Below are 20317 nucleotides of genomic sequence, written 5' to 3'. Positions count from 1 at the left end.
GTCCGAACTCCCGCCCTAATCCCCAACTACTAAAAAACTATATAGTGCAGCACTATCCTTTTTGATTGGATGTTTACCTTACATTACCGGGCCGAAACCCACTGAGACGACCGTTGTTGTGAATTTGGGCTGTACAAATAAATTTGAGTTGAATTGATCATGTTTTATCCTGAACTTTAAAAGCGATTCACTGCTTTTTTTTTAACGGCGGATATGGATTTCACAAAGTGAAAATCTAATTATTATGAGCGTTTTACAACGATTATTCATGAGTCCACTGTCTTCTCAAGATGAAAACATTTTTGATTTGTTAAAAAAATATATTTAAATACATTTTTGTGGTAAAGAAATTGTTCAATGCATTGTGGTCTATATTCGCCGATCTAGTGAGCATTGTTGAACACTGGTTTTTCACAGAGACTTCTGGGAAATTTCTAGGCCTCTGGATTTTGGAGTTGTAGATTCGGACAACACTAGAAGATGGAGAGGGCTCTAAATACCATAAGTGATATATAATAAGTAGGGAAGGAATTCAAACACAACCTGTGACTGTAAAGCGCTTTGGGCCTTCCAGGCAGGTAAAGCACCACACAGGTACACGCCATTTATAAGTACCTGGGTACTGATCCGTTATTGCGTTATCATGTGTGTGGTGTCCGCTTTGATGGTACATGGTTGTTCTTAGGTTATAGTATAAATACCAGGCCTCAATCTAAATGGACTTTCCAAAAACGATAATTGATAGTTTTCATTTTGAAAAGATTTCATATTGGTTCAGTTTAGTCTGTTCAAGGATTAAGTCCATAAATTGTTACTCGTCTGTTTTAAATTGAATGGTTAGAATTTCTCTGGTTTCTGTTGTCGTTGTTTTATTGTGTTGTAACTTTTAGTCTGACTTTTAATGGTTTTTAACACCTCTCAGTGTTTTGGTTTGATTGGATGGTTCTCTATGTAAAGCACTTTGTGATTTCTTTCTGTTAAAAGTGACATAGGAATAAAGATATTCTATTTTATTCTATTGTTTTACGATGGACACAGGCTCTTGTGGAAACAGGCTGATTCATCCTTTTATTCATGTTGGAGATCCTGTTTTTTTCTAATTTCTAGAGATTCTTCTGTAATCAGACGTTTCGTTCTTGTGTGTGGTTGTTTGTCTCCACACACACACATGTTTGTATTTCTGGCTAAACCTACAGTAATATTTTTAAAAAGCAGTGTTTGTGAGTGTTTTTGTATGACGAATGCACCATGTTAAAGCCACAGAAGAAGTACCCATAAACCACCAAAGAACACGTAAACCAACGTAGAACGTGAACACTGCGTGATTATTGCGCCGTTTATCTGCAATTCATTAGTGAAACGTGCGTCAGTTACGTCATTTTATCGTGATCTGTGCGCCGTCTACGTGATGATATAAAAGTCATACATTGGTGGTTCATGCGTGAAAAGTCTGTTAGACAGACGAGGAACGGTCGTGGAAAGACACACTTTTGCGTTTGCATCTAGCAAAAATCAAGCACAATTGCGTGCGATGCACGTAATAATTGCGTTTAAACTACGTGAAATATGCGTAAACTGCATAATTCTTAAGCGACCAAAAAGTCTGAACAGCTAAAAACCGAATTCAGGTAGAGACCCGTCGGTCGAAGTCTGCGCACGCCGAGGAACGAATGACGTATGTCACGCATGAGTCACAAAAGACCAGAATTTCATACGTGCAAAATGTACGTAGTGGCTGTGTGGCACGATCTTCAGCTGCTGTCGGGCGAAGGCGGGGTTAAAAACAACCGTCCCGCAGTAATAACCCCGCCTCCGGTTCGCTGGTCGTCTGACAGACGCCATCTCAATAGGTTTAACAGAAAACAACACCAAATGGTCCAGTTTTGACTTTAAGCAATAAAATAACAGTTCCCGTTTCTGATCAGATTTGTGTAAACGGTGAATGATGTAAAACTATAACTGATGAACTACCTATGAGTGAATCCGAAAAGGTTTTTAACATTTTTCACGATTCCAGAGGAGTTTTTTTCCAGGCCTTTGCAGAGAACCGCAGCAGAATTCTGGTGCTGTTGTGACACTCACGGAGGTGACGGCGGCTCTGCTGAGGCCGCCGCCGGAGCCTCAGGTTTATTTTCCGGTCAGAAGCAGAACCTTCAGGCTTCATCTTCAGGCCCATTCTCCCTGCTCTTCCTCTGCTGCCTTCCGTTCGTCTGAAACGTGATGAAGACGGTTTCCATGACGCTGTGTGTTCAAAGTCATGTTTGTCTTTTGTTTATGTGAGAGGAAATGCTCACAGACGTCGGTTGTTCTCGTACTAAGCTGGTGTTTTTGTGACGTCTGTAAACCAGAAAAAAAGGAAACACTTTGCTTTAAATGAACAGAAATCTTCAGATTCGAGCGTCTCAAGATTCGGACCTTTGCAGGCCAGTTAGTGACGTTTTAGATTTTGAATTTAGCATCTTTGAGTCCTTATAGTCTGTTGCTGTGACATAAAAACGGGTCTAATGCTGCTGTGTAGGATTATCCAGCCATGCAGCGCTGCAGCTCAGCAGGTTTGACCCCTGTGACCCCCGCGAACACGAAGCTCTGTGTTTACAGCCGTTAACGGCAGCATAAAGCTGAGTTCCTCCTGATTTCACAGGGTTTTTTGTTTTTTTTCCTCGCCACCGAAGCAGGAAGTTCCGACACGCGCACGTAAGAGGTTTATGTCTAAAGCATTGGTCAACATATCAGAGGCTGTGATAAATATTTGCCCTGCGCAGGAAGTCACATGCAGTTTCTGAGCTCTGGCTTTGCCGTCCTTCCCTTTTCAACCGGGAAGCACCGTTTACCTACGCAAAGACTGTTTGCCTCTAACTCTCAAAAAGAGGATTGATATCTCTGCAGCTGTTAGTTGTTTGGATGATCTAAGGTACAAATCCCCGTCATTCCAAATAAAGCTGCAGCACATTAAACAGAAATGACTGTTTTTATCCATTGACATGAAAATTTTAACTTCTTTTTATTTCCCACCTTTACTCCTTTTAGCGTGTTTTCAGGGCACACGCTTAAAGAAAGTGATGAATGTCTGACCTTAAAGGAGAAACATGACAGTTACATATAGGCCTGCACAATAAATTGCAAACTTATCGTTATCGCGATATCCTGTTGTGCAATACGCGTATCGGGAAGGACGGCAAAAATTGCATTTGACCAATCGGATGGACTCGTTTATATCATCGACCAATCGGATGGAGTCCTTTTATGTTAGACGCTCGCCTCCTGTGCAGACGAGGGTCATTTGGAGTATAAACCAAGTTATGTTGACTCTTATTTCAGTTAAAGGGTATGATGATGTTTTTGGTTTTATTATTTGTTCATGTATCGCAAGTTATATCGTCATCGCAATATTGATCCCTAATCGCGAGTTTTCCTCATATTTCTGCAGCCCTAGTTGCATATTCTTGTTTGTTTTGTTGTGTTTTGGAGAAACTTTGTGTTATTATGACCTAACCTGATGTTTCTGTGCACAGTGACATGTAGAAGTTGCTCATGCAGCCTTCAGGATTTTCAGAATTTGACCCTTTTCCTAGTTTTTCCGCTCTTTGTTGACATACCGGGTGCTTCATTTCCATAAATGCTGTGAATGACGTTGATCTTCCTGACAGCAGAACAGACGTGTCTGATCGCTGTAATGTTTCAATTCTGTGACGTTTTGCCGTCTACCAACGCTCAGGTGGTTCCATCCCAACATCATCGGCGTCGAGGCAGAGCAGCTCCTGTTGACCCGCGGCGTCCACGGCAGTTTCCTGGCCCGGCCCAGCAAGAGCAACCCGGGGGATTTCACCCTGTCTGTGAGGTAACGCCCCTCTACCTCCGTGTGTGACGCCGTTTGTCATCATCTGCCTCCTTCATCCCGACCTGTTTTGAAGTTCAGCTCTAAAAATAAACCGCTTTCTGTCGGTTTGTCCGCCGGGTTTCATTGACCGCTCATGGTGAATTCCTCATCCGTGTTCCGGAAGGATTGAACCCACAGAAGCGCTGTAATCCAGCTTTACCAGTGTTTTAATAATGATTTAAAAAAACAGCCTGGATGCTCACAAGCCTTTGATTCACAGAGTTATGATCTTAAAAAGAAAATCCTGCACTGGGTCCTGAATAAGGAATGTGCTGCTGTTATAAAAGGTTCACGGCTCATCTGCTGCAAACGTCCTGGACTGTGTTCACATTCTGTCTGCTGGTCGATTATCTCCGTCAGTGAACGTCTGTGTGTGTCTGTGATGTGGTATTGTTCAGATTAGATGAAAATATCTTTACTGTCAGCGAGGGTCTTCATCTGGTTTTGGTCTCCCTCGTCATCAGGCTGCCGATGCTCTCAGGCATCTGCAGATGAAGCTAAAACTCCACCAGGCGTATATTTAGAGCCGCCAGCAGAGCTCAGAGAGTTAAGCTGTTGTCGGGTCTACAATAGTTAAATTTTCATGACACCATCAACCAGCTCTATGCTGCAGGAGAATAAATACATAAATACATGCATCAGGGTCACGTAGGTCAGTCGCAGGGGCATTTCGTTTCTGCTGGTTGCTGCCTTAAAGGCGCACTCCGATGAAAATCCTGTTTTTGCTTTTTTTACATCGTTTTTGTAGCATTTTTCTTTATATAATGGACATGTTTAAAGAAAGTTAAACTTTTTTCTAAGTATTTCTTTATTCAAAAACGTTATGAATCAGGAGCAGATGAAAACATTGCATTTGAACAATGGTGTGACGTAGAAAATATGCTGGGCGGGGCCAAAGTCTTCCAGCTCCGCCCCATTCTGATGCATCCACTTACAAATAGATCCTCGAACGGCATCATCATGTTTTAAAGACCACTGGGAGGATCTATAGGTCTGTATGCTGCAGAGTAAACTAGATCCATAAATATGATCATATATTTCTTTAGGAACACTAAAGAACGGTTTTTGAAAATAAATATAGGTTATTCTCAAAATTAATTTTCCTACCCGGAAGTAAGACGACTTGATCTCTGAGGCCCCGCCTTTCGCTCCGTCTGGGTGCCGCCCATTTTATGGGCCGGCCTCTGCAGCGTGTCTGTGTTTCGCCCATGAAAACAAACGACCTTCAAAGATTTGCAAAGACGGATGTTCATATTGTGCATAAAATGAAAGCGTTTAGCCGATCACCGCTAGCTCCACTGAGAAAGTGGGCGTGTCTGTTAGCTGGCTGTTCAGAGTCTTCCTGTAAGGGGCGGATCCTCACTTTGTGACATCACAATATGAGAACCCGCTCGCTTTCGTGGATTGGGGGGTTAGCGAAAAAACAAAACTGCTTAAAACAGGAATCAGAGCCTTTAGACCTTCAGTCAGTGGGGAAGCTCCATACTGGTGGATGTTTACACACTTTGAGCCTTTTGAACCCGAAACCAACAAAAACAGTCGATCAAATCCTGCGTTTGTGCAGCAAACCAAAACCAAATGACTTCAAACCATCCTCCTCACCATCTCAGCTGATCCTCCTGCAGCCGAGACAGAAAACTTAATGTAACTTTGATGATTTTTCTGATCTGAATTTGCAGTTTTTTTCCTCTTATTCTGAATCTGACTGAATTTAAGGAAGTCGTTTCTCTGCGGAGCTCAAAAGTCTCTTCAGAGTCTCTTTCTTCCGTCCCTCTGCCTCTCAACCTCCTTTGTTCTTCGTCGGCCCACAGGGTTAACAGGAAGCAGATTTCACAGAACGATCTAGAACTGAAATGCAGATGGAGAAACTTTTCAAAATGGAAAATCTATTTTTAACAGAAGGAAGGCGGGAGAAAAAGCGTGGAGCGTAACTTTTCCTCAGTTAGAGGAGCGCTCTGTAAAGTCATTTTTCATGCTCTTTATACACTTTAAGACCTAGAGGAGGATTTTTAATGGAAATCTTAAAAGAGAATTTTGCAGAGTAAATGACCAGAGAGAGCAAAGCCATTGGCTCTGATCCTCTGCATTATGTAACACCAGCCTGGGTCTGTGCTGCGGTCTGACAAGAATTAAACCATCATTTCACTTATTTAGTGCTCGCAGTGTTTCATCAGCTAAGATCGGCGTTGGCGTCTGATTCACATTGGATGGGGGGGAGGGAGGGGGCCGCCAAAGCCCCCTCATCAGGCGCTCCTCTGCCAGCAAATGTCTGTAGATTCCTCCACGGCCTCTGCAGCTTTTCCACTGAGCCTCTGGTGGTCCTGTCGTCTGAATTCAAAAAGAAGAACGACAACGCCCAAAACCTTTGAGAAGGATTCGAATTTGTTCTTCAGGTCCTTCTCCTCTTAGGTCACAGAAGACCTCAGAAGGTCTATAAAAGGTCACTTCCTCCCACTCCTTCTCAAGCAATTAATGAATGTGGAATAAAATGTCACGTTCTATGCGGGATCCTGTGGCCAGATAAAAGAAACATGGGGCTCTGATATAGTTCAGGCAGAATGCTCGATTCTGATTGGCTGCTGGGTGTGCAATAAAAAGAGATGTACCTCAGTGATAACCTAAAAAAGAAGTTCCGGTCACATAGCTGAAATGTCCTGTATCACTGCGCTGGCTTCTTAATTACACACTTTAGTTTCATCATCTGGAAAAGCATAGATAGCTTTACCATGTAACAAATAGTCCGCTTTAGTGAAGAAAAGAGAACGATAACGAGCAGGTTCTCACATTGTGACATCACAAAGTGAGGAAACACCCCTTCCAGAAAGAGTCTGCCAGCCCCGCCCCCAGGCTAACACACACACCCACTTTCTCAGTGGAGCTAACGGTGTTTGGCTAAATTTGAGTCCATCCATTTTTCTTTGGAAAAGTTCAGATGTTGTTTGTTTCCGAGGGAGGAACGGAGACACGCTGCACCGGCAGTGTGTCTCCATTCCTCCTGCGTCTCTAGGTTGACGTCATGAAATGGGCGGCGCCCACAAGGAGAAAAAGGCGGGGCCTCAGAGATCAGGTCATGGTCAGGAAAATGAGCTGTGAAAATAACTAATATTTCATTAAAGAATTGTTTTTTAGTGTGCTAAAGGTAATATGTTATCATATATGGATATAGTTTTCTCTAAAAGGCTTAAAAATATGATGATATAGACCCTTTGAGGGTTTCATAGAACTCCTGCATCTGCTGGAGTCAAGGCTGCATGTCTGCAAACCATGAAGTCTTTATGCTTCTCAGAGTTTTGATTTTCACTTGAAAGCTTGTGAGTTTTGATCAAAACGTTTCTCATTTTAACACCTTTGATTAACTGAAATGTTGTCTTTCTGGTAAAGATTCTGCAGGAGGAAAGTAGAACTTTGCTTAATGAGGCTGAACAACCTTCTGTTATATGAAACTACCTCTTTATGGTCTTCCCTGCTGGTTCAAAATGACTGAAATCTCTGTGACGATGGAGGAAGTGTGCTTACGGGAAGTCTGTCGCCGAGCTGCTCTTGACTTCCTGCTTTTATCGCATTACCATCCATCTCTGTAGATCAGTGTCTGCGGCAGAAACGAGATTATCTGCCATTGAAATGTATGGAAAATCTAATTTAGCGGGATGGAGGTTCCACTGGACTGCGGCGCAGCATCAGCCTCACTTCAAACTGTAAAGACAGACTCCCCGTCAGCATGTTGTGGAGGAGATATTTCATTTTAGGCTACAGCACAGACGGATTTTCTTCTTTATTTCTGCGACTTTTCCCCCGCCACAAACGGAAAATCTCACCAAAATTTGCACGCATGTAGTAACTGGGGAAAATGTTTTTTTTTACACAGTGAAGGAACCCCCCCCCCCCCCCACACACACACACACACACAAAAAAAAAAAAAAAGAATGACATCACAGCGTGAGAAACTGTCAAAAACAATGAATGGGCCCAAAATCTCTTATTGGGCTCAATCTGTTGTTGTTGTTTTTTTCTTTAAATCCACGATAAAACACACACGTCGGGGATATCCAAAGGAAGTTTTAAAAATATTATGGGATGGCCACAGGAACTACTGTGGGATTTGGCGGCCATTATCCCACAATACGGGAAAAGAAAGCGTTCGTTCGAGTGATCCTCATGAAATTTTACTAGTTTACAACCACAATCGAAGTTTCACTGACCTTTGACCCTGGAAAGATACCGCCATCTTGAATTTTTCACCAACTACAGATCTAAACTCATCCTAAAGAATTTGATCTACATCCTGTAAACGGGTTCTCTCCCTGTTTTACTGACATGCGGTCAAAATGTAATGCAAGAATCGTTGGCTGAAGCTGAACAAAACCATTTAACATACATTATGGCCATATTAAGATTGTGGGCGTGGTTAACAAAAACCTCCGTCGCCAAGAAAATCCAAAAATTTCCTTTTGCCAATTCTACTAAAAGCGACATCGACCCGATCGTCACCACCAGACGACTGAAACAAAAAATGGTTGCTATGGAAATTAAACCAGCAGAGAAGCTGGTAATAGAAAAAAAGTGTTGTGTTATGACCTCGTGTGAAGAAAACGACCCCTGCAGAACAGTTTCAGACCCTTTCATGTTAAAAACCTGCTTCTTTCACATAGGCAGAAGGCGTGGTCGCGCCATGGTCAGGCTGTACACTGTACCATAGACCTGTCAGTTAACGCTAACAGAGCCGTAAGGCGATGCAGGGAGCGTGGGAGGGAAAGGGGGCGATGGAGACTAGGAGGAAAAGGAGGACTTGTTGGATGAAGAAGTCAAAAATGTATTCAATTTGTTAGAACAAGCAAAGTGATGAAAGAAAATAAGATTTTGGCGATTCGATACAACCATTAGCCGGTGATGGTTTAGATGAGAAGAACAGGCGGCCTGCAGATCAGATAACGGCCCGGCCGCCCGCCTCCCTCGCGGTTCCTGAATCTGTTTTCGGCGTCGTCATACTTAATTAGTTTACAGAGAGCTTCGTTTATCTCTGCTGATTAGACGTGTTTACTGGAGTCGCCGATGGGAGGACGCAGTTCAGAGCTGCTTTCGCTCCAGGCAAACATTTTATGGATCAGCAGTGTGAGCGTGTTCACGTGGAAGTAGATGCAGCGATTTCAGGGCAGCCGGAGGACTTTGAATATGCAAAGTGCTACCAAATGTTTCCCTGCTTATCAGGCTGAAGGCTGCATGCTTCTCTTTCCGGCCGCAATCACTGTGGCCTGGATCCAAAGGCATTAGAGGCACAGGGTTGAAACTCACCATACATTTGGGAAACGCGTGTTGTTTATCAGATTGAAGGTGAAAAACGTTGATTCACAGTAAACAATCACGCCTAAAGCTCCCTGGTTCTTGTTTTTTGCTCCCTTATCGTGACATGTTTTGGTTCTTCCTTTATCATTTCAGACGAATGTTTGTTGGTTTGGATTTTCACGGAAGAGCTGTTGACCTTTTTTGCAGAAAGTCCAGAATCACAGGGAGACCAGAGGAGGTGAATCCAGACTCGTTAGTGTGGAGGAGAAGATAACAGATGGCGGAAAAGAGAAGTTTATTCCGAGTGTGGGCGGAAAACAACACCTCGCTCTTATCATCGTTCACTGTGTGCATCTGTGTGTGTCTTCGTTTATGTGTGCATGCGTTTGTGCATCTGTGTGTGTGCACGCACGTGTATTTCTGTGACTGGGTGTGTGTATCCTATTTATGTGTGCATGTGTGTGTGTGTGTGTTTTGTTTTTCATGGACGTGTTTGTGAGTTTGTTTGTTCATAAACGCATTTATGTGTTTTTATGTGTGTGTACATTTGTGTATCCCTGAATGCATGTACCTTTGTGCCTTTTTTTATGTGTGTGTAAGTAGGAGTGTGTCTGTGAGCATGTGTGTGTGTTAGGCCGGGCACGCACGTGAGTGTATCACTATCCCTTTGTGTGTGGGCGTTCACATGTCTGTGTGTGTGTGTGTGGCACCATCTTTTTTTGTGGGAGTGTGCGTGTGTGTTTGTACTTATGACTGTGTGTGTGTATGGTACCTTTTTTTTGCGTGTGAGCGTGTTTGTGTTTATGTGTGTCTGTGCTTGTTTGGGTGTGTGTTTGTGCGTGTTTGTGTATACATGGGTGTGTTTATGTGTGTGGGTGTGTGCATATGACCGTGTGTGTGCGGTGCCATTTTATGTGTGTGGGAGCATGCTTGTGTCGCATGCATGGGTGTGTTTATGTGTGTGCATGTGAGTGTATGTGTACCTTTGTGCCTTCTTATATGCATGCGTGTCTGTGTGCATGCATGTGAGTGTATCACTATCCCTTCGTGTGTGGGCGTTCATATGTCTGTGTGTGGCACTATATTTTGTTTGTGTGAGCGTGTGTGTTTCTTTTTGTGGGTGTCTTTGCGTGTGTTTGTGTGCATATGACTGTGTGTGTGTGTGGTGCCATTTGTTGTGTGTGTGAGCATGCTTGTGTCGATGTGTGTTTGTTTGTACGTGTTTGTGTATGCGTGGGTGTGTTCATGTGAGTGCATGTGAGTGTGTCGTCTTTTTGTGTGTTTGTTCTGATTTTCTTCCAGTTAAAGTTCAAACAGAAAATATTTTATTTGTAGAAAATTCTTTGTAGTTTCCATACATTTTATCTCCGGTAGGATAATGGGATGTGGGTGGGGGGTGGGGGGTTGGGGGGGTTAATACTGCTGGTTTCGTGTCCCACACGATGTAATCCTGCCGGTTGTGGACTTGAACCATAATCCCTCCAGCTGCTCCATGTTTTATCCTAAAGGCCCCCACTTTTGCCAAACGTCTTTTGAATTGGTCAAACTTTATTGATACTCTGTTGTCTGTCTGTTTAGACGTAGTGATGAGGTGACCCACATCAAGATCCAGAACTCGGGAGACTACTATGACCTGTACGGAGGGGAGAAGTTCGCCACGCTGGCCGAGCTGGTGCAGTATTACACCGAGCAGCAGGACCTCCTGCGTGAGAGGAACGGCCACGTCATCGAGCTGAAGTACCCCCTCAACTGCAAAGACCCCACCTCCGAGAGGTGAGCCTCTACTCCAGTGTTTTTCAACCAGTGTGCCGCGGCACACTAGTGTGCCGTGGGAGATGGTCAGGTGTGCCGTGGGAAATTGCCCTCATTAACTGATGTAAAAACATTTTCCATCTCCAGGATATCAGCTCTGTGTTCATCCAAACAGGCCCTGATAAAACACTGAGGAGTTAGGAATATGAAAGATCGTAAAATACTTATTTCTTTGTGTTTATTTGATTAAATTAAAGAGATTTTGATAAGAATGACGGTACCGTGATTTAGCCGCAGCTTCAGCTGTTTTCTGAAAAGTCCCGCCCCTTTAACTGTCTCCACCAATCATTCTTGGAGTCTTAATCACACGTCATCAGTCTGACCAATCAGAAGTGGTTAAAGTCTTTACTTCCTTGTTCCGATTCTGCTCGTAAAGTCTCTCAGTTCCAACAAAAATACCAGCTAAAGCTCGTCTTTAGCGCTGTAGCTTTCCACAGAATCCGGTGTCAGACCGTGGAACAAGTGAACAAAACAATGAAGCTCTGAGAAGAGAGTCTGTCTGCCATCACTACATCTCCCATGATGCATTGGGTTATAGTGACAGCATCTTAGCGTACAATGAGTCTCTCCTCTTAACGTCTTAAAACAACAACGAACACACATCAAACAGTTTTTGAATCTTCTAACCTAAATTTTATTACATCTTTTAGAAAAAACAGATGCAGCTTCCAGCTTTTTCTGACACAATTATCACAAAAATGCACGTGAGATTGTGGAGGGACTGTAGATCAATACAGACTATGAGCTTTTCCTTTTTTTTTCATTTTTGGATGCTGGTGTGCCGCGGGATTTTTGTCAAGGTTAAAGTGTGCCGTGGCTCAGAAAAGGTTGAAAAACACTGCTCCACTCGACCGGATCAGTCCAATAAAAACTGCAGGAATACAGTTTTAAACTTCAACTAGTAGACCGGGACTCATTCAGCTGTTTTGTCTACATCAGCAAAAGAAGGCGGGGTTTAAAATGTGACTTTCTTGAACAGAATCACCTGGAGGTTTTGCCCTGCGGTCTTTTTTTTCCCCATTCAATTCCATTTTCTTTGTGAAGCCCAAAATCACAACAACAGTCGTCTCAATGGGCTTCGTACCGGTAATTGTAAGGTAAACATACAATCATGATCATATAGAATTCAATCCGAACTAACAGTTCCCTTAGACCCTCCTTCTCTGTAAGGAAAAACTCATCAACATTAGAACTATGGTAACAGTTCTTTGTTGTGGGATGGAGTCATTTCTATTCTATTCTCTTTTAGTTTTTCAGACAGCGAGCCTCTGGACGCATGCGTCCTTTTTTGATCGTTGTTTGTGACTCAATATTTGTATTCTTGACAATATTTTAACAACTTTTGAGATAGAGAAATGTCACATTTTAAACAGATGTTAAATGTAAACCTAAATGTTTATTCGTATTTATTTGCAAAGTTTTGCACAGAGGTGCACATGTTTCATGATGACAGTTGTCTTAACCCGTCTGGTCATTGGCTCAGATCCTGGACTCGTCTCACAACACTCATGTGCGCTTGCATTAACAGCTGCATGTTGTTAAATGCGTGTTTGCACAATCTAAGCCGTGTTGTTTTAGTTCTTTCTCCTCAGCGGCTTCATCCTTGGAGAGCGTGCAGCTCTCAGAGGAGGAGGTCGTGGAAACTGACGTGATGGTCTGTGGTGCACGTCGGCCAGGAAAGCGTTTGCATCTTCAGTTTGCACATTACAAAGACTACTGAGGGGGGCGTAGGATACGGTTTTGGTTTTTGTGGTTTTGCCGCTCTGCAGGCGCCTCTGGATCCGCCTCCTCTGTGCTCCCTCTCGCCATCAGGAGAAAAACGGAAGAAATGCAGCTTGTTCCTCGAAGCGTCAGCGCAGGAGACAATAGCATTAGTGAGTGGAAGTGTGCAGCTAAAATACACAACTTTTCATCTATAGACAGGAAACAACCCGCCCTCCCGCTGCACATGTTTCTGCTGTGGGGGGGGGGCAAACAGTCATCAGGATCAGTGAAGCCAGAGATTTGAAGTGAGCTCGCCGTTTTTCTTCACATTTTGTTTTTCTTGTTCTAGTGAGGCGATACTGCCGCCTCGCCAGCCAACGCCAAAGCCGTTCCTGTCAGGAGAAGAGGCTTTCTGTGCAACAATTCAATCAGTTTGTTGATGATTATTCGAAATACAGGGAAAAAATAGTACCGGATTCAAGGACGGCCCTTTGCTAAAACAATTCCAGATTTTGAGTTTGCTAAAGATGAAAAATAGAACATCGGTGATAACAGCGAATTAGCTGTAACACGTAGAAAAAAAGGTTCTTTAGATCTTCCTGTTGAAGTCAAAAAGCTTATGTCACACTGGCACATTTTCCACGTATGAAATCTCGATCTTTCATGATGCATGCGTGATAAACGTCATTCATGAGTGTTTCTCGCGTTCGTCATTCGTCGATGTGTGCAGACGTCCGTCGAGGGTTTCAGCCGATGGCTCTGTACGTGATTTCTGTTTTTAGCTGCTCAAAAGTTTTGGTCGGTTGAGAATTATGCAGGTCATGCATATTTTACGTAGGTTTACACGCAATTATGACGTAAACTTCAAGCAATTGTGTGTGATTTTTGTGAGATGCACACACGAATGTGTGTCTTTCCACGACAGTTCCACGTTTGTCTAACAGACTTTTCACACATGAACCACCAATGTACAACTTTTATTTCACGTATACGTTGCACAGATCAAATGGCGTAAATGAGACACAAATTACTAATAAATTACATACAAACAGCACAATGATCACACGGTTCATGTTCTACGTGGATTTACATGTTCTTTGCGTGGTTTATTCGTACTTCCGTCCTGGTTTTAACGTGGTTTTAACGTCTTACAAACTTTTCTCACTTTTTGCACGTATATTCACGTATGACCAGTTTTCATTGGTGCACTATGTGCAAAATGTAGGTAGTGGCTGTGCGACACGGCCTTAACAGAGTGAAGATATTTGTCTTTTTCTGTGTTCCTCAGGGCACCCGCTCAAGACTTCTTTTATTCTAAACACTGCACAAACACGCCCCCTAGAAATACGTCAAACGATTATTCCTCTTGCAAGACATTTTGTCTTGAATCAAAGCATTTTTTTTCCTTTCTTAAGATTCAGTTTTTGCTTTGAACATACTTTCCCCACAGTAGTCAAATATTTAATTAATTTTTAATCTCTGCAGAGGCCAATGATCAAACGGTAACAAAAATCTCAGGACAAAACAACCAAAACATCCTTTCCATTTCACTGCAACAATGTAATTTAAATGAGTCAAAATAACCTAAATTATGCTCTAAATGACCCTCGTCTACATGGGAGGAGAACATCTAATATAAAAGGCGTCCATCCGAAATGGATTTATTTGATTGGTTAAATACTTCCAGCTGCCTTAAGTTTGTTTAAGCACATTTACGGTAACCATTTATCTAGCTATTTAGCTATGCTTATTGCACAGCTTGTTATCGCGATAACGATAAATTTGCTAGTTATTGTGCAGACTTAGCCTGAATCAAGATTTTAGTTGTAGACAGACAGATAAAACAGACATAGGAGACGACGTTTGTTGTTTTCTTTTGGATCATAGATGAAAAGAATCAAAGTAGAAGACGGAGATCAAAATGTTCAAGCAGAAAACCCGGCTGCTCCGAAAGGAAATGGAGCAAAAGAGAAAACATCAGTGAAAAAAAATAGTATTTTATTACCTAAAATATTTTACAGTAGTGAACAATCCTTTCACATGGATGTTCAGATCTGAGAGGATTTTCTTTATCGAACCATGAAAAGTGAAAGCAAAAGGAGGAATAGGATGTAATCTATACTCCTTGCACCAGAGCCATACTCCATGGGATATATTTTATATATAATTTGAGTTGATTCTCTGAGCTGCTTGGCGTTGTCTCCTCAGGTGGTACCATGGCCACCTCTCAGGGAAAGAGGCGGAGAAGATGCTGACAGACAAAGGCAAAGCCGGCAGCTTTTTGGTACGAGAGAGTCAGAGTAAACCCGGAGACTTTGTCCTCTCGGTTCTCACCAACGAGGAGAAGCACGAGAACGTGGACCGGAAGACCAAAGTGACCCACGTCATGATCCGATTCCAGGTGGGGAATCTCTCTCTGAGCGTTGGAAATGACTGCATCCGCCTGCTGTGACCGGATCGTTTCTGCTCAACAGGACGGAAAGTATGATGTAGGTGGGGGGGAGAAGTTCGACACCCTCACTGACCTGGTGGAGCACTACAAGAAGAACCCCATGGTGGAGAAGAGTGGCATTGTAGTGCACCTCAAACAGGTAGAGTCGATGTCTCGTGTGTTTAGAACCTGAATCGATCGTTCTCAGTGTGCCGCTTTTGACTGATTTATCTGCTGGTTTTTCTGTCGGACATTTAAAGCCCTTTAATGCCACGAGGATTAATGCAGCCAACATTGAGAACCGGGTACGAGAACTCAACAAAGTGGCAGACAACACAGAGAAGCCCAAACAAGGATTTTGGGAAGAATTTGAGGTTCGTGCTCAGTTTTCATTTTTGTAAGAACAACAGAATGATGAGTGAAAAATAAGGTTTATGGTTTTTTTCAGCGCCTAAAGCTTTAGTCACATCTGTCCTTATGTGTGCATACGGGTGAAAAATGGTTAAAACCTACACGGGGCACGCAGGTGACCCTCAGCAAATATCAAGGTGGTAGACCGCTCAGTGAACCCCTAGACAGAAAATGCACATTCTGGTCGTAGGTCGTAGAAAACACTAGTGCAACACGTGAGGGTGACGTGGGTCAGATGCAGGCGTGTCGTACAGATTTTACATTTGTTCAACCCCACATGAAGGAGGGATCCTCCCCCAGGACGGACAGGCGATGTACCGGAACTCTTAGAGAGAATTAGCTCATCTAACTCTACAACTACATGGTTAAATAGTCCAGCAGATGAGCTTCATCTAGAATGAGTTGGGGGACAGCTAAGGGGGGGCCAGACGAGGGGGGGTCCACTACCAAATTTAGTAGCATTTTCATGTCGACTCTTAAGGTGGCTGTACGAGCCTGAAGGAAACTGTGAGACACACAGCTTTTCATGGCTGACCTGCACAATGACATTGGTTTCTGTGGTTTGTGATAAGCCAGTGAATATTGATCTGGACTTGTTTCATCCTCTTATCTGGAATTTTAAAATCCTTTCATTGGATTTTCCTAATAATTAAGAGGAGAACTGTATTTGTGAGACGTCTTTTGTTCACCAAGTAAAACATCAAAGCCTCAAACAGATCAATGATGACGGCGTTTTCAACACTTGTTTGGGTATCTCACTGTGGGACCCACTTTGAGCTAATCGCCAGCATCAGCGGTTTGCTCCGAAATGTCCGTTGTCGTCATGGTAACTTCCTCTCTCTGCCAATGAACAGTGGTGCCAATGAACCGTTCTCCTTGATGTTCTTCAGGTACTTCAGCAGCAGGAGTGCAAACTGCTGTATCCCCGGAAAGAAGGCCAGAAGCCAGAGAACAAGAGTAAAAACAGATACAAGAACATCCTGCCCTGTGAGTCACGCAGCAACCTGCCATTTCCTGTCTCTCCAACTTCCTGTGGAAAGACTGAGACGAGCAGACAGCCGGCAGCTCAGAGGCCTCAGCGCAGCGCCAAGGTTTCCTCTGAGAGCCTGCAGTCTGGCCCGGAGTCTGAAACGAGGATCTGCTGCCGTGAACTCACACCTCTGCCTCTGTGTTTGTAGTCGACACAACGAGAGTCGTGATTAGAGACGCCGATCCAGAGGTCGCTGGTTCCGATTACATCAACGCCAACTACATCAGAGTGAGTCTGTCGATGAAAAGGCAGAGGAGGTGACGACATTCAGTCACGCCTTTGATATGAAATTTGTTCCCTCGCCGCTGACCCCAGCAGAGCATGCTGGAGGACGGGCGCCATGTGGTGGAGGGCAAAGTCTTCATCGCCACGCAGGGCTGCCTGCAGAACACGGTGGTGGACTTCTGGAAGATGGTTCACCAGGAAAACACGCAAGTCATCGTCATGACGACGAAAGAGACGGAGAGAGGGAGGGTGAGCACCCGGGGGGTCTGATGGTTGAGAGCGAGTGTGACGCCATCCGTAGAAAGTGGTTTATTCCAGCTCCAACTAAAGGAAGTCAATTCAGCTGCCATTTTTTCACAACACAATCACTGCCATGCTGGAGCCACACAACGTTATGCAGTGATTGGTCCGAGTCGGTTTCTGTGGCAGCCACTCTCACCAATCAGGACTGAGCTTGTTGGAAGGCCACACCCCCACCACTTAAAGGAGGCTACATCAGAAATTTCAACTGTTGGTTTTATTAAGGCACCTGTTAGATCAGTTTAAAACTTTTGATTTTGTATTTTATCCTAATATTTAAGGTTGGTTTGATATTAAAAATAAGTCATCGATTAGCTGAACTTTATTTGTTTAGTTAGTTTATTAATTTTTTTGTTTATTTATTAATGTTTGCCAAAATCCCATTAATAGGCGAATTCACAGACTAAAATCACAGAATTTTCATATAAAATATAACAAATTGACCATTCTTACATTTAATTGTATTAGAAAAAATGGCAGAAACAGCAGATTTGACTATTGTTGGAGCGAGTGATCGTACCCAGTGAGCTTCTGAGTATTGATGGTCATTTAATCAATCACAGGTTTATTTTTGTTTTAGACATAAAATAAAAAATGAAAAAAAGAGACAAACCAAAAAACCTAAACTTTGTAAAGATGGAGCAGAAAAAGCCTCATATCTTGACACAAAGCAGGAAAACACAGTTTACCTGAGGAGTCTGCCCCTAGTGGCTGCTTCATGAATTGCTTTGCCTTTTCTTTACAACGCGCTTTAGGTTGGAATTAAACCAAAAAGAGGAATTGTTTAAGTCACATGCTGTTCCTAACATGAATCTCTAAATTCAAAGTAAGCAGCAGCTTTTCTGACGGCCTTGAACATTGAAAAATGCTCCCCAAAAGATTCTGCTTTTCATCCTTTTCCTACCCAATCCCCCCCAAAGGTTTGCAGAGGACTATTTCAGCAGATTTGGATGAGCTGCAAGGAGCAATCATCTAGTTTGAAGCTGTGCACGTCTTTGAAATTTGTGTTTTGTGCTGAATTTCTTCAAAGTCTTAATATGGCGATCCGTCCTATTTCTGCAGTTTATTGTGGTTTGATGGTTTTAAAAAACAGAGAATGTTGTTGCCCTGAAGAGAAATAATGTAAAGGTTTTAATGAACCCTTCCTACTGAAATGCTTAAACTATCACATCCTTTGTTTGTTTTGGTTTATCCACTACTGACATTCAGAGGAAAACAACCACAAATGAATGACAAAAGAGGCTTTTATTCTGAAACAACAGAGGATCAGTATTTGATCCCATGAGGCGCAGTTACCGGCATGGGGTCAGGGTGAAAGCGGGTCACATCTGACATCTGAGCAGATGATGAAGCTGCTTTTGACGACATGCATCTTCCTCTGCCTCTGGTTCCAGCCTCGTCTCTTTGTGTTTGCTCTGGTCTAGAACAAATGCGCCCGGTACTGGCCGGACCTCCACTGCACCAAGGAGTTCGGGAGGCTGCTGGTGAGGAACGTGGACGAAAGGCCAGCTCAGGACTACATCCTGAGGAAGCTGGAGGTGACGTGCTCAGACCGGGTGAGGAAAGCACCGCGCTTGACCCGAGCTGACCCGCTACGGTTAGATGATCCGACCGAACATTTAGGTCTTTGTGCCTTTGAGAGGAAGGAGTGCATGATCCTCAGAACTCAAGATAGCATGAACACAACGAACATGAGAAGAATCGAACTTAAAGAACAGGTTTTTCCAGCTAGTTTTGTGTGTTGATGCATACCCACAACAGAGAACTAAATGATTCTACCATAAAAACAGAGGAGGTTAGCTTTCGTCTTCTGTTTACAAGCTAATTACGGTTAAGTGTCATTAGCGTCACCATGTAGAGAAATCAGGCTGTTTTACAAAGCTTCTAATTAAAGTAGTGGTTTTCCTAGCACAGAGCCCTGTGGCACTCCACAACTGATAGTTCCGCTTCAAAAAGAAAGAAATCAGTTACATGGAAAATAATCATCTAATTGTCTTTATGTCACAGATTGATGGTGTTTGAGGGACTGTGTGTGTGTGTGTGTGGGGGGGGGGGGGGGTCTGGTTGAGATAAAACTCAGATCATGAGCTAAAAAACAAAACTAGAACCAAAGAAGGGTATAAACAGCATAAGACCATACATGTTCAGGCCGTGTCACACCGCCACTACGCTCATTTTGTGCATATCGGTCAATATTTGACTTCTTGGTTTAACTTTCAGAACCAAACTCCACATTAAGCAGCACTGAGTTAATATTTTACAAGAGGGCAGATATCAAGCATGAAGTGAACTTTGTTGCTTCAGATCAGTTTGAATGTTTTCCATATTTCTTGCATGTTTTAAAGTAAACTTAGGCTAATGAATTCTGTGGAAATGTTTTTAATCTGCTCTTTTCTGACATGTTTATTCAGAATGTAGTGACAGACATGTTTTATGCAGCAAAGGGTCAGTCTGACTTTGTCAAGTTTCAATGAAAAAACGTCTTCGTTGAACCCGGTTTTTCGCTTCCATTTAAGGATTCAATACAAATTTGATCATGTTTGTGTTTCGGATGTAAACACAGATATGTCTATTTATTATTAGGAGCAATCACCATGTTAAGAAACACATTTTATTTCTTTTCTAATCAATTTATGAAATAATATCTAGATGTGATATATTTCTGCTCTTTATTGTCTTTTCCCCTTGTTTTTTTTAATAGCTTGAAATGAACCAAACAATCTATTTGTTTTGTTTGTTTATCTGCAAGTCTGTTCTGCTCTTTCTTTATTCATATTTAAGCAAAAGATGACTGTCATAATGTGCTGCAGCAACATTTTTTAAGGTAGCTCATTCAAATAAAATACTCTTCTGTATAATAATTTGAGTTTAAGGGAACATTTTAAATAATCCTAACTTACAGCAGCTTTATTCCTTCATCTGTGTTTTTACTGGAGTTTTATAAATGTTTACCAACCAAAGGACCTCGTTCAAAACTGAATTTTGATTAAATACTTAAATATGCGTCTTTCATCTCAGGAACATTCAAGTTCTGAACCTTTTGTTGTTTCTGGAACTTTTAAAGCAAAACACTTTAATGAATAATGTTTTTAAAATGTAATTTCTCACAAATACACAGCTTTTCATCTGCTACGTCTCGGTGAAAATAGGAAGAAAACCGAAAAAGCTGCTGCAGCAGCACATGGGGGGGGGGGCTTTTCTTAATTGTAATCCTTCAAACAAAAGTTAGTCTCAGGACGCCTCTGGG

At 42.7% G+C, this 20317-nt stretch overlaps 1 protein-coding gene across 5 annotated transcripts in view; it reads left to right on the top strand.

Moving 5' to 3' along the window:
* ptpn11b (protein tyrosine phosphatase non-receptor type 11b) overlaps positions 1-20317 on the top strand; it is a 33758-nt gene that overhangs the window by 5695 nt on the left and 7746 nt on the right. For 2 of the 5 annotated variants that reach the window (XM_078949673.1, XM_004070230.5), the window contains exons 2-10: positions 3716-3838; positions 10736-10930; positions 14882-15074; positions 15148-15264; positions 15365-15478; positions 16406-16502; positions 16694-16773; positions 16864-17019; positions 18495-18626. In XM_078949673.1, the coding sequence (XP_078805799.1) occupies positions 3716-3838; positions 10736-10930; positions 14882-15074; positions 15148-15264; positions 15365-15478; positions 16406-16502; positions 16694-16773; positions 16864-17019; positions 18495-18626 (1207 nt within the window). Of the gene's footprint in view, positions 1-3715; positions 3839-10735; positions 10931-14881; positions 15075-15147; positions 15265-15364; positions 15479-16405; positions 16503-16693; positions 16774-16860; positions 17020-18494; positions 18627-20317 lie in introns of all 5 variants that reach the window. The other 3 variants (XM_011476669.4, XM_011476668.4, XM_078949674.1) reach the window with 2 other exon arrangements.

The sequence above is a fragment of the Oryzias latipes genome, chromosome 7, assembly GCF_053564925.1.
Source record: "Oryzias latipes strain Hd-rR chromosome 7, Olatipes_Hd-rR_3.1".
In the NCBI taxonomy this organism is placed as follows: Eukaryota; Metazoa; Chordata; class Actinopteri; order Beloniformes; family Adrianichthyidae; genus Oryzias; species Oryzias latipes.
The sequence above is the reverse complement of the archived record's forward strand: the minus strand, read 5'-3'. Positions and strand labels throughout refer to the sequence as shown.